This window comes from Acipenser ruthenus, chromosome 16 (assembly GCF_902713425.1).
Source record: "Acipenser ruthenus chromosome 16, fAciRut3.2 maternal haplotype, whole genome shotgun sequence".
NCBI classification, from domain to species: domain Eukaryota; kingdom Metazoa; phylum Chordata; class Actinopteri; order Acipenseriformes; family Acipenseridae; genus Acipenser; species Acipenser ruthenus.
The window spans coordinates 34811231-34835875 of record NC_081204.1 but is presented as its reverse complement, the minus strand read 5'-3'; the positions used below and the strand labels follow the sequence as shown (position 1 = coordinate 34835875).

Sequence of the window (24645 nt, the reverse complement as noted above, 5' to 3'; positions counted from 1 at the left end):
TGTATGTATTGTACAGGTATGTGCTGGGGGGGTGAAAAGAACGAAAGAAAGAAATAGTGTAGTATTTACAGAAATAGAATAATATTTAAAAAAAATATGGAGAAGTACGAGGAGAGAGAGATGTTTTTACACAGCATAAACACTTTAAAATACCTCACAGATCTGGAGAAGTACGAGGAGAGAGGGGAGATGTTTTTACACAGCATAAACAGGAGCTTTCCTTGTAAATGACAACCCAGAAGATATTTATCAAAGCAAGGCGGTGAACTGAGAACATCCACTATTCACTTTAATGTTTCTCCTCTTGAAGACGCGCCAGCCTGCAGTTCTGTCACTGTAGCATTATATATGTACAGTTTATTGGGGAGGGGATTCTACTTCTCTGTCTTTCAGCTCTTGAAAGCAGTGAAGGTCTGTAGGGCAGAGATGCTTTTGTGCAAATGAGCAGCAGAATGGAAACTTACCTGTTCCAAATAGTTTGTTTTACTGCAAAGCTGTAAAATAAACTAAAGCTTGGCCTGTGCAAACAAGAGCTGCGGATAATTGAGTTGAGTGTGACCCCCATTCAGTGTGTCCAAGCTGGGGAGTCCATTGGAAAGAGACTGCCCCCCTATGGATAATGGTACAAGCATTCATAAATACTGCATGCAAGCTGCATTTCATAAGGCTGTTATATTAAGTGTACAATACATTTTAATTATTGTGGTGCAGTACCACAGAACAGATAGGACAGGTTCTCAAACCCCAGTTGCATTTATCCAGGGTATATGACAATTATACTTATTTTTAGGGGCCTGAAAAACAGACTAGATCGCTAGGCGTCCTCCCCTCGCAGTCACAGCAGGCAGGCATTATATTAGCATTGAAAAAGCCATTCCGAATGGCAGCCATGTTCAAAAGCAGCCAAAACATGTTGGAAAGGCAAGTCCTTGGTTCTGGGCCCAAACGGGTTAATTAAACTCAGAAGCCAAGCGCTAAATTGTTTTCCGCTGCATAACCAGGTGTCTCTGCAATTCCAGATGGGCTCTGCGCGAGTTTATGCCAAACAACTTCTTAATCATGCCTTTTTGTTATCGACACAAATGGCTTTTCTACCTCGTGAACCACTCGTCGCTCACAATTCAGATGGTTCAAGAGCTTCATAATGAGCATCAGCTGTGCTCGCTGCAGAAAAACAACAGCAGCACTCCCAAGCAGACCTGACAGACACAAGCTCCATTAAAAACCCAGAGAATCTCTGTGTTTGGAGGTTCAGACCTGCACACACAAGCTCCATTAAAAACCCAGAGAATCTCTGTGTTTGGAGGTTCAGACCTGACAGACACAAGCTCCTTTAAAAACCCAGAGAATCTCTGTGTTTGGAGGTTCAGACCTGACAGACACAAGCTCCATTAAAAACCCAGAGAATCCCTGTGTTTGGAGGTTCAGACCTGCACACACAAGCTCCATTAAAAACCCAGAGAATCCCTGTGTTTGGAGGTTCAGACCTGCACACACAAGCTCCATTAAAAACCCAGAGAATCTCTGTGTTTGGAGGTTCAGACCTGACAGACATTTTCAAAACCCAACCCAGTGCCACATCATCAGCGCACCAGCCTGGTATTGCTTTATAAATACATATGACCCTAACTGTGTTATATTAAAATCAATGTTCAACAAACATTTGTATATATCTGAGGCAGTTTGAATCTAATGTGAAACAAAAAACAATGACGAGCCTCTTCAGAAAAATAAACAAATAAATAAATGGATTAAAACAAATAACACACTGACAAAAGAAAAACAAATACAGTAACACGAAGTTGCATTAATAGTCCTGGATAACAGCCAGGGGGCCAGCATCCAGACAAAGGGAGCAGGAGGATTTGATAAACACATTCGTGTTTTTGTTTTGTTTCTCTTTATTCCAGTAATTGAATTGCGTTAGAGCAGAGTCAGGCGTGTTTGTACTAATGCACAGTGGCTCTCTAATATGTGCAGCTTTATTGTGGTGTCAGGTTGAATGACAGATCATGGCAGGCTCCTCTAGCGGATGCTGGAGTGGCAGACCCGCTGAGACGGCCCGGGTATCCGCACTCGCAGACAATCACATTCATTGGAGCCGGGGCCATTAACTCAGCTGGAATCCCATTATTGCTGCTTGTCTTCTCGGAATGTCTCGCAGACACGATGTCGGCAGTGTTGATCAGCAGCGAGCTCCCGTTTCCTGCAGGGCCTGTGTGTGAGACCAGGCCAGGGTGGAGAGGCAGTGAGCTCCCGTTTCCTGCAGGGCCTGTGTGTGAGACCAGGCCAGGGTGGAGAGGCAGTGAGCTCCCGTTGCCTGCAGGGGCCTGTGTGTGAGACCAGGCCAGGGTGGAGAGGCAGTGAGCTCCCGTTTCCTGCAGGGCCTGTGTGTGAGACCAGGCCAGGGTGGAGAGGCAGTGAGCTCCCGTTTCCTGCAGGGCCTGTGTGTGAGACCAGGCCAGGGTGGAGAGCTCCCGTTGCCTGCAGGGGCCTGTGTGTGAGACCAGGCCAGGGTGGAGAGCTCCCGTTTCCTGCAGGGCCTGTGTGTGAGACCAGGCCAGGGTGGAGAGGCAGCGAGCTCCCGTTTCCTGCAGGGCCTGTGTGTGAGACCAGGCCAGGGTGGAGAGGCAGTGAGCTCCCGTTTCCTGCAGGGCCTGTGTGTGAGACCAGGCCAGGGTGGAGAGGCAGTGAGCTCCCCAAGGTTTTGTGAAGTGCATGGCTCAAAACTAAAGTGGCGTGTTCCCTTTTGAAAATGTTTTTGTTTTTTTGTTTGTTTTCTTTATGACAATAGATTGTTTGCCTGAGTCAGTTTTATGGATTACTTTATGTAGTCTCCGGCTAAGACATCACCCCTCAGGACATCCTTGTCTAAGATGGAGTTTACCACTAGACACAATAGGAATCAATAAATAAATAAATATTTATAACTTGTCATGATGCACATGCATCAGCATATGAAATTAACAGAATAAGTAACAGACAAACTAACTTTAATAAACTGTCAAACTAATTTAACACAGCACCCATGCACATGTTAAAAAATGCAGCTGCAGCTCTAGATGAATTATTAAACAGAATGGTGAAACAACTCCCCAGAACGGGAAACACTAAATTGCTCAGCGACTTGTGTCTGATTTCAGTTTTTTTCCCCCCCAAGAGCTTTGAACAATTTCCAGCTTTTTGTAGCAAGAGAACGAGCGGTGTGTTTCACTGTTTGTTTACATTTACAATGGGAAAAATCTGCTTCACCACAAGGGTGTTCCCTTAGGCGAAGGTTTCTCTTTGGAGGTGTTCCCTAGATCGGAAGCAAGCCTGTATATCTTCAGCTTCAGTTTTAAAGTATATTTTTGATCCAGTGTTTTGGAGGATCACTGTCTGCACGCAAAATTGTATTTCTATCTGTTGGTTTATCAGAAATTGATGTATGAAGAGAACCCTCACCATTTACTGAAATTAACGAATCTAGAAAACATACCTTAGTTTGGCTATATTCCTAGTAGATTTTAAGTTCGGATTGGTATTGATATGTAATCTCTAATCCTTTGCAATGCCTTTAATGAAAAAATCAATGAATGGACTTAACGGTTCACAAATGAAACCATTTCCTGACACTATAGGCCTTCCTGGTGGCCTGGTAGGATTCTTATGTATTTTTGGTCATGTGTACAAAACAGGTGTTCTAGGGAATGCAGTTTTTAAAAGAGCATACTGACTCTGTGTGATCAAGTTACTTCACATTGCCTTCTCCAGAATCACATGCAGTTTTTTAAAGAGAATACTGACTCTGTGTGATCAAGTTACTTTCCATTGCCTTCTCCAAAATCACATCTCTCTCTCTGTCTCTTGTTTTAATATTGCATCACTAGCCAGAGGCTCATACACATGTTTATTATTTAGTTATCTTAAAGCTTCAGCTACATAATCACATAATCCTCACTATTCTGAATAGCTATGGAGCCTCCTTTATCTGCAGGTGTAATTATTATGTTGTTAGTATCTTGAAGTTCCCTAATCGCTTTTGTGTGTGTGTGTGTGTATATATATATATATAGAGAGAGAGAGAGAGAGAGAGAGATAGATTGTTTTCAAACACACTTGCCCTTGGAGTAATGTATTTATTTCCAAACAGAAAGCAGTGATCTTGGGTACATATGCATTAGCTAAACCCAGGACTGTTACATGGAGGTCCTACCAGGGACGATTGATCGTAATAAATAAGACGCTAGCTCTCCACCTGCATCCGAGGAGGCCCTTCTTTAGTGAGGATGTTGTTTGAGTTGCCTTTTTAAAATGATGTTCCAGAGAGCCTGTCTAGCACTGCCTTCCCGGGCTCACTGAGAGCATCTCATTAATCACTCCTGAACGCCTCCCTGAGCAGACTGGCTTACAGTGAATTAGGATACTGGTGAAGTACAGCAATCGATCAAGGGAACTCTGGTCACTGTAATTGGTTTTCCTAAATGTAATGGTCATAGTTTCTGAGCGGATAGCTTTGAGGCTGCCGCTGAGCCCTGTCCTCCGAGGGATTTTTTATGACATTAGAGTGGAGCAATAACAGTTGATTTTACACATTCGGAGTGCATGAAGCTGATAATTGAATGCATTATAGACTTTAATAAATTCAGGTGGAAGCAGCACACATTATCATTCCTAAAGCCGTGCTGCTTGTTCTTCAGGACGATTTATTAAATTAATAGAGCAAATGGTGTGTTCAAGATCATTTAATAACACAGTGGGCTGAGTGGGAATGTGGGAATTATAGATCAGGCCTGCCTGTGTTGACAGTGCAGAAGTGAATGTGCTTCCCTCTGAAGGGCTTGCCAGAGCAAGGCAAATCGACCAGTGAAGGATTACTGGAGGCCCTCAACGACTTACTGCTTTGAAACCGACACCACAAGATAACAAAACATAACAGCTGTTTGTAACTGTGCGAAACAATCAATAGATCAAATTGAGAAAGAAAACTGGCAAACAGACTATAGGCATATATTTGTAAATGGTATTAAACTAATATTTAGGCAGCGGTGTACATTACAATACTATGGCATTTTGGAGCAATATTTAATTTGCTGACTGTATAGATAGCAATCAAAAGTATAGACATACAGCTATGCCCAAACATTTTGCATCCCCCTAATAGAATGAACTAATTTAGTTTTATAAAGTCGACAGAAACCTGCTGAATAATGTTATCTTAACATACTGAATTACATACCGCTTTGCACGTTTGCATATACTTAACAAAAAACTGACAACAATTAAAAAATGTGACATTCCAAAATCTAACATGAAATGCAGTAATATACTACTATTATGGCTTCTGGTAGACTTTTGCAATATAATGTTGTAGTTTCTTTGATTACATGATGTTAAATAAAAGGTCTAATTTTTTTTAAAATTCTGTTTCAAACATACAATTCCAGGTTACAGTAGTGGCTGAGGATTAATGTTGTAGGTTGAAATCCCCGGAGTCCTCACCCTTCTGCACCTTATGAAAGTCCCAGTTCTCCTTTGTTTAAAAAGGGCGACTGAGATGTCTCAGTATTACTCACTTGCAACTCATTGTGCCTTTATTGGACAAGCCCTTCCATTTGATCTCCAGAGCAACATCAATAGATGCATTCCCAAGCTCAGCCCCTCAATTGAGAAAGGTGCCTTCCCTCTATTGGGCTCATTGATCGGGGATTACAGAACCATAGAGAGATGTGCCAGCACAGCCCTGCTGCTGCAGAGGCTCATACTCTACTCTTTATCACGTGAGGTTGAAAGAGATCAAATTAGATTGGATTCCTCTTTTGAAAAGGTCATTTCATTACATCATTTGGAAATGGCTGTATTAACTGGTGTATACACACACACACTGACACTCACACACTGACACACACAGACACTCTCACACACTGACACACACACACACAGTACATTTAAGCCACACAGCAGTGCAAATTAACAGTCTTAATTTATTTATGTTATTATTTTCTTAGGTGTTGTGTGTAGCATGGACGTCTGCTGGGTGTCCCAGAAACAAATGTTAATGTTGTTCAAATCGTAAACCCTAGCGTTTGTCAGGCTTAGTAAAGGCCATTGCAGTTTGCTATGGGTACTGTAAGCCCTGCACACGCTGTTCACCACTGAAGAAAGTACTGTACCATTCCTCTTGAGATTTCAAACTCAATTACTTTCAGTAGTTATGTACAAGATAATGAAACCGTTTATAACCAACGCCCACCCACCACTTACAATACCAACACATCAATCAAGCAATCAATTATTGAAAATACAGAGTAAATAAACAGGCAAGGAGAAAGGGAAACAGATAAATGTCCTTCTCTCCAGGAAATTATGAATTGGTGTATTGAGTATCCGCTTAAACTGGCAAGTACGTCAATGCTGCTGTAAAAACGCATCCGGCTCTATTGTATAGCTTGCACAAGTGCCGCAGCCACAATTGAAGATGTTCCTCTTGTATGTCTTTGATTGCATGTCTTGACAAATGATGCATGATGTTTTACGATAAGCATAAAGAATGGCTTGGCAGCCAAGTGTCAGGCCACAGAGCTCAGAATTGATAGTTTATAGCTCTTAAAAGGACAGCATGCAGAGAGCAGGGAGGGGATTTAATCCGAGGCAGGGAGATCAAATGATACATTAAGGTGAAGTATTGAATTTCCAGCAGAAGTGACGAAGCAGCAGTCTCTGTTTTCAAAAGGGCCACGGTGAGTGGGACTCTCAGCCACACACTCGCTCCCCGTCCTCAAATTCCACATACTATTAAAGTGCAGTGCAAGTGCAGTAAATGGAACTACACAGTAGCAGGATTCAGAGAAGCACCGTTCTCCACTTGGGGTTTTCTGACAGACCTACAATACACCAGGTGTAGCTATTGGCTTATCACACACTCCCTATCTGAGTGCAAATTACTGCTGTCAGCCACAGCAGGTACAATAGGAGTCTGTTGGAAACCCCAATGGAGCACTCTGCTTCCCTGGCAGGGAGAACCTTGTATCGTAGTACAACAACCGTGTAGCTGCAACTGTACAGCATGACAGTGTCTCTGACTGAAGATCTAGTGCACCTTCTCCTCCTTCGTATGGGATTCATCCTTTTCTTCACGGTAAAACAGCAGACACTGTCTGTCTCTGCCTTGTCACAATACAAGGGGAAGAGTACTTTACAGAACATTAAAAATGTATCAGACTACAGTATCTCTCTGGTCTGGATCCCAGGAGAGACCAGGGCCGGAGGCAGGCAGCTCAGGCTCACAGGCACTGGCCATGCAAAGGACTAAACATTCCCAGTCTAGATCTGGGGGACTGGAGGTACAGCCTGATTACCCCAAAGACTATTATACCACATGTGCTGGTGCAATACCGGATTGCTATTAAAACACTGCAGTGAGTCTTTCCTTTCCCAAGGACAGCCAGCACTTTTACAGCCTGTTCTCTTTGCTTTGGCTTCACGTTAATCACAAGCTCACGTAAAGTCTGGCGGAGCTTGCCGTGAAAGGCGCTACAGAAATGCAATTGCATGGGATTGCATTGGGCAGCCTGGCTCTCGGGATGAACGAGGTGCAAGGTGCGTGTCAGTGACAGATGAGTAGGAAGTGGCCGGAAGAATACATGGGAGGTAAATAAGCAGGCAGGGTGGAATCAAGGCTGGGAAGTGGCTCTGTGCAATGAGGTAAAGCTGCGCTTGGCCAATTTTATTAATCCTGGCATGACAGCTTTAAGGCGGTGACAGATGAGATTTATTGGTTAATCCAGCGGGGTTGTGAAAGCGTCACTAAGCATTCAGATTTACTAGATTACAGACTCTGCATTGCTGAAGGTAAAGTGAGGGACAACACTAGGGACCAGTTGAATATAAAACAGAATGAAAGTGTCGGGTGTGTGTCTAAGACTGCGCTCTCTCTCTCTCTCTCTCTCTCTCTCTCTCTCTCTCCCTCTCTGTCCCCCTCCCTGCCCCACAGTCTCCCCGTGCCTCCCACACGCACAGCAGAGTCAGGCACCTCGGGAAGCTCCAGCGAGTCAGAGAGCAGCTCGGAGTCGGACTCAGACAGCGAGAGCAGCTCCAGCTCCAGCGAGTGCAACGAGGGCTCCCGCAGTGCCACCCCCGAGGTACAGGAATCTCACTGAGAGGACTGAAACAAGGAGAGCAGCAACACATGGTCATAGGAAGGGTGCATTGAACTGTCCTGCATGTCTGCTGACCGTCCGCTTCTCTTCCTTTAATACCACGCTTTACACGTGTTTTGTAAGCAAGTAATAAAGCTACCCAGTGCTCCAGCAAACTAGCACATTAATGTGTTTATCTTCTACAGCCGCAGGTGCTTCTGAGCTCAAACTTAGCGCCGTAGTTTAGAGCTATACGGCGGCTTCACCAGATTAAGTCTTGAAGCCTGAGATATTCATTCAGTGCTCCAAATCTCCCTCTTTATTTACCTTACCATGGAGCAACTCTTTCCCAGCCGTGTTCTTTCTGCATTCTGACATTCTGGAACTCGGCGTTCTCATCTCTAGCAACATTCCATGCATCTGGACTCACTTAAAGGGTTTATTTGTAATCTGTTCTGGAGAGCAAACTACAGGTAGGGAATACAGTGACACACTTCCCTCGCTACACCGATCACTGACTCGTAGGATATGCTTAAAAATAATGATGAGAATATATGTATAGTATGTTTAATATAACTTGTTTTCTTTGCTTCCTTTTTTTTTTGTAGCCAGAGCCTCCATCCACAAACAAGTGGCAGCTGGACAAGTGGTTGAATAAAGTGACCCCCCACAACAAGGCTCTGATCAACAGCCAGACTGAAGGCCAGGTGCTGGCCGGTGCTCAGTCCGAGGACAGTCGGCAGAATGAGGGACCAGGCCAGGGCAAGGGGAAGGCCAGCGAGGTGTTGTCTCAGCCTGAGGTCAAGGAGCGGGCCTTGCTCAGCCCCATCAGGGAGAGAGCCAAGCCCCGGACAGGCCAGAAGACCCTGGAGGGCAAGAGCGGCAAGCTCAAATCCCCGGCACACGTGGAACTGGCCCCTCCCCGGAGAACCACTGGGAAGAAGCAGCCCAAGAAAGTGGAGAGGGCCCCCAGCGTGGAGGAATACAACTGGCCCAAACCCAACAACCCCAGCTCCACGCCAAAGGAGAAGGAGCCGCCGCCGCCCCTGGAGCAACCCAAAGCCAGGAGTAAGGGGGGCAGCGGCAAGATGGCCCCGCGGAAAGAGCAGAGGTCCAACGCGGCAGCGGCGCCTCCCCCAGACAAGAAGAAGCACAGGGGGGTGAGCAAGATTGTCCCCAAGTCCAAGGAGTTCATCGAGACTGAATCGTCTTCTTCAGAGTGCCATTCAGACCAGGAGGAGCTGGTTAAACTCTCTGCTCCCTGCCTGGGACCGAGCATCGCCGGCAGCTCGCTCAAACCCAAGGACTGCAGCAGCAATAACCTGAGCGTCAGCAGCACTTCAATAGACCCGGCCGGCAGTGACTTACTAGACGAGCACTTCTTCTCCCCCGCCCCCATGGTCCAGAATGAACTGCTGTCTCCCTTGAGGGAATTCGAGGAGATCAAGTCATTGTGGGTGAAAATCGAGCTGAGTTTTCTGTCTCGGATACCCGGGCAAGACCCCCCAGAGCCGGACCCTGTGAAGCCTGAGCCCAAGGACTCCAACCTGAAGCACCGGCGGCAAACTCCAGCTTCGACAGCCACCGAGAAACCCCCCAGCAAATCCAAGAGGAAACACAAGGCGAGTTGCTGTGGCGCACCCTGGGCAAGAAAGAGGAGCAGAAATAAAACCGATGAAGCAGCACGTTTTAATAAGCTCCAGTCTGCCCGCAACCCCCAAGTATCCTGTGAAAGACCTGCTTGATATCGGCAGGAGATGTTGTATAACTGCATGCATGTTGTTGTGCAATAACCTTTGAAAATATACTTATGTATGTTGTTGTGCAATACCCTTTGAAAATATACTTATGCATGTTGTTGTGCAATACCCTTTGAAAATATACTTATGCATGTTGTTGTTTTATTTCTTCCCCTCCTGCAGTCTGAGAATTCAGATGCACTCAGTGGCAATAAGAAGCTACGGTTAGAGAAGGCCTCGGCGTTGCTCCCCCCTTGTATTTCTCCAATCCACAGCCACAAGCCCACCAGCACTAAAGAGTAAGTGCACCGCTTCTCCAGTCCTCCTCACTTCTATTGTAGGGAAGCTATGTTTTCAACTTGTACTTTGTCAGCCACCAAGATAAGAAAACAACAACAACAAAAAATAAACTATGGATGTTGATCTAGTGTTGAAAGATGTCCTGCCAATCGCAAGCTGGTGTCTACGTTCCAGGCGCCAGCTCTTTCATGTTGGCTGTCGAACCCGACGCCTGCTGGAAGTGTATTGGCTCACCCGGAGCCTGTGTCTCATACTGGGTTGCCCTTCAGGCTGCATTTCATCTGAAGCTGTTTGTTTTGTCAAATCACATGAAGGTAATTTGACATTGACACAAAGGAGGGTGCTCATTTTTTGCAGTTCAGTTAGTGGTGTTTTTCAAGTGAGCTGTGCTTGCTCTAAGGAAAGGGTGAGAACCCATTGCAGATCATCACTCTTGTGTCTTTTTAATGTGGTTAACCTTCTCTGAAAACAAGCTGAGATGCAAGTCTTTTCCTCCGCTGGTCTGTGTTTCAGATGAGGAAGCACAACCCACGAGTAAAACCTGATACACAGTCTCTGTGCATCTGCTGAAAACCTTTCTGCTCTCAGCCTGAGGCTTTTCAAATATTTCGAAGCTTACATTTCACATTTCAAATACAACAGTAACGTGGGACCTGTGGGATACCAATGTATGGTATTAAGTGAGTTCACTTTTAGAAGGAAAGGAATTACAGAGTTCACTTTTAGATGGAAGGGATTATAAAAGTGAAAATATTCTATATAATGCAATAAAACATAAGATGTGATAATGTGTTAGTAAATTAACATTGAATTATTGCAGGAACAACCAGAATACAAGAATGCGTGCCTCCATTTTTCAAATATAACTACCACCCTTTTAAAAATGTTAGGAGAATTTGTGTGGGTTCAATGTGAGCTGCACACTATCCTCGTATTGGCATTCTCTGTTTTTGATAGGTTAGTATACAAGAGGTTCATATTATACAAGCGGTTCACAGCTCAGGGCTACTCAGTCATGTACGGTACACACAGGGTGCGTGTGGTATTTAAAAAGCACTGTAATATATTGAGAGAACAGACAGGCTGTGCAGTGCAAGTCAGTACAGTACAGCACCGCAAGAATAAGAAGGGAAACATGAGTGGTGTTAATAAACAGCCTCCCCTCACCCTGTGTTCACTGACATCTCGCAGCTCCTCCAAGAAGCAGCCCAGGAAACGTGAGGAGAAGCTGCTACCCCCCCCTCTGTCCCCGCTCTCCGATGAGCCCCTCCACAGTGAGAGCAGCTCCTTCAGCCAGGAGAACAGCACCTCCTCGCACAAGCACCGCAAGGGAGACAGCAAGCCCGCCGCGCACACCAAGGCCGTAAGTGTTCATGACAGGGGGCCGAGATCTAAGAGACGAAGGCAAGGTGTGCACCAGCTACCCAACAAGGTTACAGAACAGGGGAGAAAGAGTGTAACTGCACAGAAGACTGCCTTGTATTGTGATTCTGAGCTATTTTATTTGGCAGAGTAGACTTTGAAATTCCCTGCTGTTATTATCGGGGTTTGAATTATGAAAGTGATTTGCTGAAGTTGGTCACGCAAATAAAATATGCATGTGAACAAGAGAGGAAAGGGGATTCAGAGAAAGCCGCAGCATTTCACATGCAGCGTCAAAAACACATGGAATGCATTACCAGGGAAAGCCGTTTTTAGCAAATATTAGGAATAGTACAAATAAAAATGGTGCCGAGAGATGCAGCCTGTTGCTGGAAAAGGATGATATAAATGGAGGAAGCAGGGAGGTCAACCAAAAGAAGTGAGATTAACCAACAAGAAGTGGCAAGCTTGCTCAATGGGCTGTCCATGTTGGTAAACACAAACCCCAATGCGTTACTGTCCATGTTGATAAACACAAACCCCAATGCATTACTGTCCATGTTGATAAACACAAACCCCAATGCATTACTGTCCATGTTGATAAACACAAACCCCAATGCATTACTGTCCATGTTGATAAACACAAACCCCAATGCATTACTGTCCATGTTGATAAACACAAACCCCATTGCGTTACTGTTCATGTTGATAAACACAAACCCCAATGCATTACTGTCCATGTTGATAAACACAAACCCCATTGCGTTACTGTTCATGTTGATAAACACAAACCCCAATGCATTACTGTCCATGTTGATAAACACAAACCCCATTGCGTTACTGTCCATGTTGATAAACACAAACCCCAATGCATTACTGTCCATGTTGATAAACACAAACCCCATTGCGTTACTGTCCATGTTGATAAACACAAACCCCATTGCGTTACTGTCCATGTTGATAAACACAAACCCCAATGCATTACTGTCCATGTTGATAAACACAAACCCCATTGCGTTACTGTCCATGTTGATAAACACAAACCCCAATGCATTACTGTCCATGTTGATAAACACAAACCCCATTGCGTTACTGTTCATGTTGATAAACACAAACCCCAATGCATTACTGTCCATGTTGATAAACACAAACCCCATTGCGTTACTGTTCATGTTGATAAACACAAACCCCATTGCGTTACTGTCCATGTTGATAAACACAAACCCCAATGCATTACTGTCCATGTTGATAAACACAAACCCCATTGCGTTACTGTTCATGTTGATAAACACAAACCCCATTGCGTTACTGTCCATGTTGATAAACACAAACCCCAATGCATTACTGTCCATGTTGATAAACACAAACCCCAATGCATTACTGTCCATGTTGATAAACACAAACCCCAATGCATTACTGTCCATGTTAATAAACACAAACCCCAATGTGTTACTGTCCATGTTGATAAACACAAACCCCAATGTGTTACTGTCCATGTTGATAAACACAAACCCCAATGCGTTACTTTACTAAAAGGTATTGGCTGCTGCCGTCCATGGCGAGCAGGGAAGTTGAACACAGACTTCTTTAAGTAAAATGACAGCACTCATTTTTTGCATTGGGTTAGTTATTTGCTTAAGCTCTTCGCCACCGTTTCCTGTGTTGTTCTAGAAATAAGTGGTGTTTGGAAGTAACTCAAAACAGCATTAAAGACAACAATGGAATCCATATGTAGATACCTAAAACTAAATCTGCAAAAGGAAAACAATTTAAGATTTAAAAGAAAATACATATATTCAACCTAGTTGAATAACAAGAAACATGTGGCTCTGCACGAGGGTTTAACTCAGGAGTTATTTAAAGAATGTTTTTTCAAAGTCTGTTTTATTGAAGACAAGTTTGATATTCCTGAAACTGTCCTGAACTATTGGTGGTTTCATTAACACCAGTCCAGAACGCTTTCAGGAATCTCAAACTTGATTTTATTCATCACAGACTGAAAAAAAGCATTGTTTAAACAACACAGGACTTAAAGCTTTGTGAATAGAGCCCATGCTGTCCTACAAAAGCATGCTAATTGAGCGGAAAGGGCTGACAGTTCAGAGCTCATTGTTCAGGAGCAACCCAGGCTCAATTATCACTTTACTCATCTCTTTCTTTAGCAGGAAGAAGAACCTCTTAGCAGGTCCTGCAGCAGTTTCCATGGCAACGGGCAAACGGAGCCTGACCTTTGGTCTACCCTATCGCCAATGTTGACAGAGCCTCGGAGGCCAAAATTGACGTTTGATGACACGTAAGTTGTTACAAGAGAGAAACAATGACATGCACTCTGGGCAGACATTCCCACGACAGCAGCCTGCCAGAGTCTTTTCCTGGCATGAACACGCATCTGGCGAGAAGGTAGGAGGTGTTCAGGCCCATTGCAAATGTAATGTTTTGATGTCAGCTCCTGAGCTTGAGAGCTCCCAGTCAAAAGTGAATTGCTGGTTTGAGCCTTGTGATTAACAAGCAGGAGCAAAGCTGGTGTGCACCTTTTTACATGGAAGTGGCTCAGCAAGGACATAATAGATCAACCCCACTGATTGCATTGTGCTGGCAACGTCTGGTCCTAACAAAAACAGCTCGGCTTTACTTACCGAATATAGGACATTCATTCAGGATCTCTATTGCTATTATTTTTGCTTTCTTAACAAAAAAAAACTTTTTTTTTTTCTCCTTCAGACTTCACAATGCAGACTACTATATGCAGGAAGCCAAGAAATTAAAGCACAAAGCTGATGCACTGGTAGGCTTCTCAATATCATCAATGCATTCTGTTTTACTTCTTACTTGTTATTATGTAGCAGACCTTCCTAACTACCCACATACTCCCCCTCCCCCAGCTGTACCAGTAACAGTGTTATCTTTTTCAAGCTCACTTTCTAACATCCTAGTCACCTCCTCATTAATCATGGGCATCTGAAGAACTGTGGTCACCCAGTGATCAGTGACGTAACTCCATGCGTGGTTAAAGCGGAACACACTCTGAGTAGAGCAACACTGATCTGTGCTCACCCAGTGATCAGTGACAGAGCGGCATAAAGAATACTTTTTTATTGCTGTTGAAGTTGTATGCTGCTTTGTTGTGGGTTGTTTTTTGTATTTTTTATATTGCTCACACTATTATTATTATTATTATTATTATTATTATTATTATTATTATGAACTTAGGTAAAAGCACCATAACACAGACTTATCAAACAATTCAAAATTGATTGCAAACATCTTTATCACAGTGCTCTGTGTTGCCTTTGTTTCTAGTTGGAGAAGTTTGGCAAAGCTGTTAATTATGCAGATGGCGCCCTGTCCTTCATCGACTGTGGGAACGCGATGGAACGAGATCCATTAGAAGCCAAGTCTCCATACACCATGTACTCAGAAACAGTGGAGCTCATCAGGTTAATGTGCCCCCAATCTTTCATTATACCAGACTGTGATGATTCAAATAAAAAAGGATCATTTAGACATAATGATCGCTCCTGACCAAATGCCTCTCGGAAGCCAAGCAGTTAGTAGCCTTAAGTGTATTAATATCACAGAAAATTAAAATAGATGGACCTTGCTTGCACTCCATTGCCTCCAGAGATCCACGGTATAGTGGTTGTATTATTTTCATTAAAAACGATCACACAGTACAGCATGTCTTCAGAGCCTGGAGCCTTTACTGGGTGCTGTTTATGTGGAGAGGTCGCTCTGCGTACAAATATAGATTCCAAAGTACTGCAGTGCAGTCACTGGCAAGCTTATGCTTTGTGAATACAGCCCAGATAGATGTAGTCACTGATGAAATTATCCTTCTGTGATGTCATAATCGGAATGTCTGCTGATTTTAATGTTGTGGGCTCTTTAAAGTGTAATTGGTAACTGTGACTTGAATTCAATTCAAACTTGACATCATAGTGGCATTAAATTGTCGACATAAGATCTGGAATGAATCAAAAGGATACCATTGCTAAATAGATGCAGTGCAGAAACAGAGCTCTAACTGTGATTTAATACACTGGTTAAGAATTGGGAGCATCAGGGCATCCTGGACCAGTGTCCATTCTCAGCACAGCGTTGGTGCTAAAGAGTGGTGTCGCGCTCATTATACGGTACCATAATCTTATGGATCACACGAGATCACACTGCAGAAATACTTTAGAAAAATATCACCCGAAGTGAACTGCTACAACAAAGACGCATAGACACACAAACAGATAGATAGAGAGCGTGCAGTTATCAGAGAATGAGGCAGGGTTTATTATTGAAGTCAAGCAGACATTGTGTTAGAGTAATATGATATGCCTTGGAAGTGGACAGAATAAGAACATACAAAGTGCTTGTATGAAAATCACAAACTCCTATCTTCGTGTGTTTCTTCTAGGTATGCAATGAGGTTAAAGAACTTCACAGGCAAATCTTCTACAGTAGCTGATAAGAAGCTGTCTGTTTTATGGTAGGTGTTGTGTGTGTATATACTGGGACAGTGTTATTCAACTGCAGGCCAACAGCACAGGGGGTTGTAATTGACCTTTATGATGTGTCAAGTGTCAGGCAAAGCCAAGGGGGGCTATACATGTCTGAAGAATAGATTGGAATAATAATCATAAATTAAACGATTCCTTATTTCCATGATAAGCGAAAGCACATTATTCATATTCTATTTCTTCCATTCCAAAATATAGTGTGGTACAGTTAGTTTCTTTTAGTTTCTTTTCTGTGTATATATTATATATGCCCATGCTTCAACCCTAATGTGTGTGTTTCTGCATGCTTATGGCAACATACCCACAACATGCAAGAACTTTTCAGAAGATCGGGTGTTCTAGTTGTAGTGATATGTTTCAGTGAACTCAGGGCATGCCGCCAGCATGCTATTCTTGCATCGGCAGCATTGCTTACACCTCCCTCTCCCGGTTCAAACCGTTTGCTGCAGTTTTGCCAGACCACTCAAATGTCACGCTGCACAATCGGATATATTTTGAAGGGAGTTTTAAAACTTAATCCGCTTAAAGAAGATCATTATTCTTGTATTTCATTAAGCTATTAGAGGATAACTAATGGTTTCTCCCAGCAGCTGCCTAAACATATATTCTTTTGTATGCAGCGCCTGTCATATCTCAGTGGCTTATGACAATTGGGTTGTTGGATTCAGGGCATCTGAGGGGCCTTGCAATGAAACAGTGTCACTGTGTTGCAATGTAAATCCATTTTGAATTCATACACAGTACAGACGAAAGCTCTGTGTGTGTGTGCTGGACTGTCACTTTGATAGCAAAGAACGTACCCAATCGAGAGGGAGTGGCCTGCTAGAATACACAGAGAGGACATTTTTAAAAGCACATTGTTTTTGATGAGATACCTGTATCTTTGTATTAATTCTATTAATTTGATTGGATTATATTTAAGATCCATGATAAAATGAACAGCATTCGTGTAACAGCAGTGCCCGGGACCCAGGGTTCAAATCCCAGCATGCTCTGACCTTGGCCAGTGTTTTAATCCTGGAAAGCAGCATAATCCCCATCATTAGAGCGATAACAGAGCTCAGCAGGGCTCTCCGGTGGGGAGAGCAGGATCTGGCTGTGATTGGATCATGATAAGGCTTTATGATGTAATGTCACATGACATGGGATTGTGACCTCATAGCAAAAGGTATTCAGATACGCCAGAGGGACGGCTGTGCTCGAAGCAGTCACATGTCACATTCCATTGTGTTCAGGTCACTCCTTCAATGGTACAGTATAATAGCTCTATCTCTCTCCATAAGTCTATGGATGAAAATATTATCACAGCCCCCCACACTGCAAAGCCATTTTTATATAATTAAATACAATTCTAAGTGCAAAAGACACTAGCAGGATTGTCTGTAAAACAAGAACAGTGCCGTCTTATTCTCAGTAAATGTGTATCTAACTGGACCGCTGCCTTTTCAGAAACCTAGGAACAGTACCTCAGTGTGCAGTGGTGTTTGTTTCAGTGTTTGGCTCTCCTCTTCAGTAATGCTGTCTTGTTAACATGATTCAAATCATTATTATTATTATTATTATTATTATTATTGTTGTTAATTCTTTGTATCTGTCTTATTGCAGTTATCGGTGTTTATCGCTTCTCTACTTGAGAATGTTTAAACTGAAGAAGGATCATGCAATGAAGTACTCGCGCTCCCTCATGGAATATTTCAAGGTATCTTTTTTTAAACGATGGTACTGCAGCTTGTCTGTGTTGATTGGCTGATATGTGGGGTTTTGTTTATTGCACACTTGCAGTTGAACTGATCATTTATCAACGTTAGTTTGCGAAAAAACCAAAACATATTCATATTTTTAAAAAGCAATGAAATACTAAAAGACAAAACAGTAAAGTGAGGAGGTTATTGATACAGCAGGCAGTACCAACATCTCAATGACATAAAAAGATTTTGCCATGTGCGTTCGTAGGTTTTATATAAAACACATCCAAACAGGGATCGCTACTGTGCATGTGACTGTAAACACAGTTCAACTGCAGATGAATTCGAGTAATGAATTGAAGATGGTGTGCAGGATTCTGTTAAGACCAGTTCTTCTCTAAAGTCTCAATAATAAAAAGCCAGGCTGTTTCATGTGTCCGCTGGCTTGTGTGTTACAGAACTCTGTGAAGAGCTCCCAAGCACCGTCGCCCTGGGGAGGCAATGGGAAGTAAGTACGGCTCTTTCTGCAGACGCCCCTTTTTGTGGTACAGCATGACTGTGATTGAAGCGCTTCACACTGACAGCTGCTCTGCTGTAAATGTACAGAAATAAAAGGCAGTTTAATCAACCTGCCTCTCAGCCAGTTCAGCTGATTTCAGAGGGCAGTGCAGCAATGCTGCAGGACGTGGTAACAGGGATGCCGTGGAACGGTATCGTCAGAACTAGTAAAAGAACCTTAATAAACTCAATGACAAACCATTAGACTGCTTAGTGGCATTTCTAAATGTGTTATAGATGAATGTTATAGTTAACCCATTAAGTGCCATTGTCCTCATGTTTTGGAGCATTTTTAACTGGCAATCTGCCTGTTTTAATTTTCTCTAACTCTGTTGTTATAAAAACTTACTCTAGTTGTGTTAACTGCAAAGATTCATTTGGAACTGAATGGGTTAAATAAATAAGTAGCTGTGCTTACCAAGTGGGGCCCTGAGAACTTTACAGAGTGGAAGGTGTGCTTTTAGTTGTTAGAAGAGCCAGACCTGGGATTGATGTAGCCCCCAGACATAAAGAGACCAGCCCTGCTGTTCTAATTGAGTGTAGCAGTCAAAATCAATTAGAATCACACACTCCATTTCAAAGGGTTTGTTTTGCGGTGGCTGTATTATCGGTAAACTGTAGTTCTTAATCCCTTTATTGCACTTCCACTACCTGCTGGAAATGTAATCAGCATGACAGTTAGAGGCTGAGGTTTGTTGTTTTTGTCCTCTGGGTTCATGGATCAGGAGATGCTGTTTATTTGGGTTTTTTTATTTATCCAGGGGATTGTTTATTTCAGCAAAGCACCCCTCTATACACACACACACACACACACACACACACACACACACACACAATGAACTGGGCTGTTGACAGGAAACATAATTTAGCTTCACGGGGTGACCGTGTTTCAATTTATTACTGATATACAAGACCCGGAGCCAGATTGTTTGGGTTTTGTGCTAAAAGACTGATGAATATTTCATTGACTGATGGCTGGAGCTGGCTGACAGAAATAAAACTCAGGGCATAATTGTTTGTCAAGAAAGTTTGCAGTGAGCTGCTCAGGCTGCTCTGTGCAGTGCTGGTGATTAGGGGCTAAGCATGATGAAAGAGCAGTATTGGCTGAACACAACTGTGAATAATTCAGTATACTGAAGGATCCTGGAGGCTCGTCTGAATCCAGAGATTGATCCTGGGTATCCTGGAGCTGCTCCATCCCTCTACACAATAGGCATCAGTGATACTTAAACAGAACATTCAGTGCAGCCTTGTGCCTACAGCTTAGCACTAATTCCAAATCACTGTCCTTTACAATTACAATTACTCCTACACCCTATCCACACTACCTGCATAATGCACATTCGACATTGAAACCATGTGATTTGCCATTCACGTGATTCATAATTTGAAACAGGGAATCGCACATTATATAGGTAGTGTGGATCCGATACGACTGCTTCTATAAAGCTGGGGAAGTGCCTTCTCTGTACAGGGGATCTCAATTTGGCATACCCTGTATATTTACATGGAGTCATGTTGTAACTACTACTGGTGTACACACTTCTGGTATCATTTCTATTGCTAGGGCTCTGTTCCTGTGTATATGACTTCAGTCCCTGACACTATCACAAACTTTGAATCTCTATCTGTTCAACGCCTCGGAATGAGTAGATTAGTGTAACGTGAAGGAAAGGAGGAGAGAGAAACGATAAGCCTAGTTCACAAAATAAGGAGGAAATATTATCTAACACACTGACTCCACCCCTACACATTCCTCATCTCTCACATTCTCTTACAATCAGATGGGAATTAAACTCACATGTAGGGTGCAGTTGCTCTTGAACCGCCATGTGTGTTTCCAACATGAACGTGTTTGCTGGCGTCTCCTGATCCGAGCGCTTTGTACTGATGATGCGTAACATTAAACCACACCTCCTGAAATCCCAGCCAGTGAGAGTGTGTCTGGCGAGCTCTTCTCACCGAGACCCTCTCCTCCTTCCCTCTCGTAGAAGCACAGGCACCCCGTCGCCCACGTCTCTGAGCCCCTCTCCGGTCAGCTCTGTGTGCAGCAGCGCGGGCACTGGGGGCTCTTCCTCCTCGGGCAGCATCGCCATCCCCCAGCGCATCCACCACATGGCCGCCAGTCACGTCAACATCACCAACAACATCCTGCGGAGCTACGAGCACTGGGACACCGCCGACAAGCTGTCCCGCGAGAGCCGAGGTAAGCACTCTGACCTCTCCGCTCCGCGAGGTGCAAGGGAGGCCTTCCCTGTCAGGAATAGTCTCTTAAAAAGTAGATTCACTAACAGTCAACAAGGGGGTGCAATCACCACTGGTAAAACTAAAAGAAACTGTAAGAAACTAAGTAGACAAACTGTTTCAGGAAGTGCCTTCATTTCTACCTTAGAATTATTATTTGAAGTTATGAATGATGTTGGAGTAAACTGGAGTAAAAGGAAAGGAAACCTATTCAAACCACTGCATTAGCCAACCAGTGTGAAGGGTACAAAAAAAAAGGGTCAATAGAGAAATGAGTCTTATAAAACCACTGTTGTCGAGAGGCCTGGTCTTTAAATTAACATCCAGAAAAGGCCCTGGAACAACATAGGAATGCCATTTATTAAGAAAGACTAAATCCACATAATCAGTCCAGTAATGACTGCATGAAATCCAAGCCTTCCAGAGTCGGAAAAATTACTGGAGGTTTAATTATCATCCATTAAATCAGGATGCATTGAAGACGCACTAAAAGATTTCATTTTCTCTTTGTTCGGTGTTGGAGATTAAGTAATAGACTCTTAATGTATTTTCCGCAGTAATGAGTGAAAGTATTGATCACAAGAAGCACTAAGACAGGTTTAAAAACTGCAAATCAAATTTCAAGTGTGTTTTCCAGCCACTGACTATCCATTAAATGAAGAGATATGATTACAAATTTGAGACCAGCAGGACTGATGCTGGGGTTGGTACTGTATGTCACTGTATGTAATTGAAGATGTTTTTTTTGTGTGTGTGTGTGTCCCTCTCTGCAGAGTTCTTTCAGGAGCTGGACTCAGTGATGGAACCACTGACCCAAAACAGCAGTATGACCAGCCTGGTCCGCTATGTCAGGCAAGGACTGCACTGGCTCCGTATAGAGGCTCACTTATTATAGTGACCGGACTACTGCGCTGTATATTATACATCTTCATCACTACCTCTACCAGCGTACCGACCCTTGCCCGCCCACGCACCCCACCCCATCAGCCACCCACAGCATGGACAGCACTTCCAGCAGCATCGCCCGCACAGGGGGCTCTGTGTGAAGGTCCTCTTGGTACCTTTTTGTTTTGTTTTTGCCTCACTGCTTTGGGGTTTTGAGGTCCCTCCTGCTTCTACTGAGTGTTGCATTCTAAGTGTATACAGCCCCCCCCCCCCCCCCCCCCAACCCCCATTTAGAGACAGAAGCACTGCAACTACAGCTCGAGGCTGGAAAAAAAAAGGAGAACAGAAAAGCACTTAAAAAAAACAGAATCACATAGTTGCGCTCCTAGCTTGCATTTACAATAGGTTTGAATGGTATCTCTCAGTTTCACTTCCCAAACTCACCCCTCCCTTCTATATCACAATTCAAGCACAGCTTTGGCAGCTTGTACATATTCACATTGTAATGAGTTGTTGAAAGTAACGTCCGATCATGTGGTTGCGGCAGGATGGGAGGTGGTGAAAGTTAGTCTTAATATTTGACAACACGTACTCCTGACGTGTGTTCACCTTATTGAATGGGTAGCGCTTTGCATTAAGGGTGACTACCGGGGTAATATCATGTGTGGTTACATAGTAATTACACTGATAAATACTCAACTACATGTGCAAATACAGTGCAATTACAAAACACGCTGGTAATGGCAAACATTTTCCATTTAGTGATCAAACATGTTACTGCATTGTAACTACACAGCAGTATGTGTAATGACTGTGTTATTACAGCGCAGTTAGATACACTTCATGTAAAGTTTTATCATTGAATCATTCTTTTTTTAATTGTAAAATAGCCAACAAAAGATATTGCTAGCTGTGAAATCCCTAGGACCCTTTTTGTATTACATTTTATAGAATATTTGTATTTGCATTCAATGCGTTGCTTCCAATTTTTCTCAACCCTGTTTTGGTGGCATTCATTCCACTGTTTAAAGTGTTTGAACTTTCATACAATCTAACCAGGAAAGGGGCAACAAACACAAGCTTCCAGATCTCTCAAATGCAATCTTACAATAATACAGGAGCTACTTTGTGCACAAGGTGAACACACACACACACACACACGTATAGTGTAAACGAGATCTATGTATGAGTATGTGTTTCAACATGTTCATAAAAAAAAAAATAATAATATAGCACTTAGACAAAATTCCAAACACACTTTGTTTTACAAAACTTCATGAAGGCATTGGCTGAAGACAACATCTACTTATAGTATCATGTATTTATTTAAGAGGTTTCCAGATAGCACTTTTAACACTGTGGTGTACAGACACTGCAATGTACTGAAGTGTAGTTATGTAAGTCAACGTTAAGGACCCAATCATTGCAATGTACTGAAGCATCGTTAATGAATCAATCATAACATCTCTAATCACAGTGGAAAGGAGTCTTTAAACCACTTAAATTAGTAAAATATGAACTTCCATGATTTTCTATATTCTAAAGAGACTGAAAAACCCTGTAGCGATGTTTTGATTTTCATAACCTTGGGCCCTTTCTAAATGATTTAAACAAGCCCAGCATTTAAATGCACCTCTCTTCAGACTGATTGAATAGACCCACAATAATGCCTGTTCAGATCAGTTGAATAGAGCCACAATAATACCTGTTCAGATGGATTGAATAGACCCACGATAATGTACCTGCCTGTACTCCACGAGACAGTTACAGAGGCTGGGCTCTATCCTCCTCTCTACAGGATCGCTGGCCGTTTCTGAAGACACTCTGAATCTGTAACTAGAATCTCGATACAGATCACGCAGCTCATGAAATCAGTTCTCGTGTTTCCTTGTAACAAGGTGGAAACCTTTGGGAAATCTGATAAGAGAACCACATTAAGATTATTTAAAGAGATGGACCCGTGTCAAGGTGGTTTACAAGTGCATAAGTATCTGCATTCACCAGTGTGGTCCAGAGCTCACTGCTGATGCCCTATCTTAATCTGAGAAGGCAAAAGCACCATTCCTGAATGTTAATGGTAGATGCAGCAAGGGTGCTTGCCAACTATCGTTTTTCACTGAGTCAATGAGGAATTAAAAAAAAACTATTTTAAAATGTTATCTATGCAACTTAGGGTGGTAAACTGGGAACCGCGATTTCAATGTCTATGTGTATCATACGTTAGCATTGGTTTGCTTACTCTGTAATTAATTACTGTTCAGTAACACAAACATATGACTACTTGAATTGGTACAAAATACACGTATCAAAGGCACATTCGGTTAGGAAGTCATCCTGCAAAAAAAACTACAACAGCTATTGAATTAAACTAAATGACAGCACTTCTGAAAGCAGAACTGAGTAATTTAAAAACATAAGGAATCATTTTAACCTATGCAAGGCTTGGTAAATGATACTCGTGCATTGGATACAGATGGGGTTGTGTGCTTGTTTTTCCTCACCCTTCGGAAGGAAAGCAAGCAGCTGGCTTGGAAGTGTGGCCAGGGAGCATCGCAGCAGGCAGCACTCTACCTACAGCAAGAACGCCAAAACATGTGCAAGGAAATACATCGTGATAACAGAGTCTGCTTTAAATGCGTCAACATGGAACCAAAAAATCAAGGGTTTTGCTTGATTGATATTTGAATTGCTCAAGGAAAAAAAAAAAACACACTGAAGTTGTACACTTTGTTTTCTGTTGTTTCTAACATATATAACTTCCTGTTCTGAAAACCAATATATCAAAGCGAGTCCTGTTTTTTTGTTTTTTTTTTGCCTTACTGGCATGGCTAGAAATTGGACTGGAATTTACTCACGTATGCAAATTACCGGCGTCTTCTCCAACCCCAATGTTGCCAGTTGTCGACAGTTTTTAGGGAGCCGTTTGTATATTTTAAGTGGCTTTTCACGCAGCTGTTCACACGCGTGCCATAGATGACCCGTTCTGTCAGGAAAATCTGTGCTCCTTTGGCAGGCAGTCAGCTGCAAATAACATTAGCAGCTTTACTTCCAGCACAAAAACAAGTAGATTTAATGTTGCCAGGGAAGGGGCTGGAAGAAATGGCATGGGATTAGTGCCTTCCTTCTGCCTGTGTAACTGCAAGGTTGGTCAGAGCTAGAGGCTTGGTCTTCGCCTGTGAAAATAGGTCCTGTATTCCAGCAAACGACACATACTAGGAACAGTGAACAGGGGACCTTCTGGGACCAG

General features: G+C 43.0%; 1 protein-coding gene across 4 annotated transcripts in view; it reads left to right on the top strand.

Moving 5' to 3' along the window:
- Positions 1-24115, top strand: part of LOC117412379 (AF4/FMR2 family member 2-like) — a 136021-nt gene extending 111906 nt beyond the window's left edge. For 3 of the 4 annotated variants that reach the window (XM_058989585.1, XM_058989584.1, XM_058989581.1), the window contains 12 exons: positions 7973-8120; positions 8726-9739; positions 10040-10155; positions 11348-11519; positions 13681-13811; positions 14240-14303; positions 14819-14955; positions 15924-15995; positions 17632-17725; positions 18170-18219; positions 20261-20475; positions 21287-24115. In XM_058989585.1, the coding sequence (XP_058845568.1) occupies positions 7973-8120; positions 8726-9739; positions 10040-10155; positions 11348-11519; positions 13681-13811; positions 14240-14303; positions 14819-14955; positions 15924-15995; positions 17632-17725; positions 18170-18219; positions 20261-20475; positions 21287-21408 (2335 nt within the window). In that variant the 3' untranslated portion in view covers positions 21409-24115. The remainder of the gene's footprint in view (positions 1-7972; positions 8121-8725; positions 9740-10039; positions 10156-11347; positions 11520-13680; positions 13812-14239; positions 14304-14818; positions 14956-15923; positions 15996-17631; positions 17726-18169; positions 18220-20260; positions 20476-21286) is intronic. The other variant, XM_058989583.1, reaches the window with a different exon arrangement.
- The last annotated feature ends 530 nt before the right edge of the window (positions 24116-24645 follow it).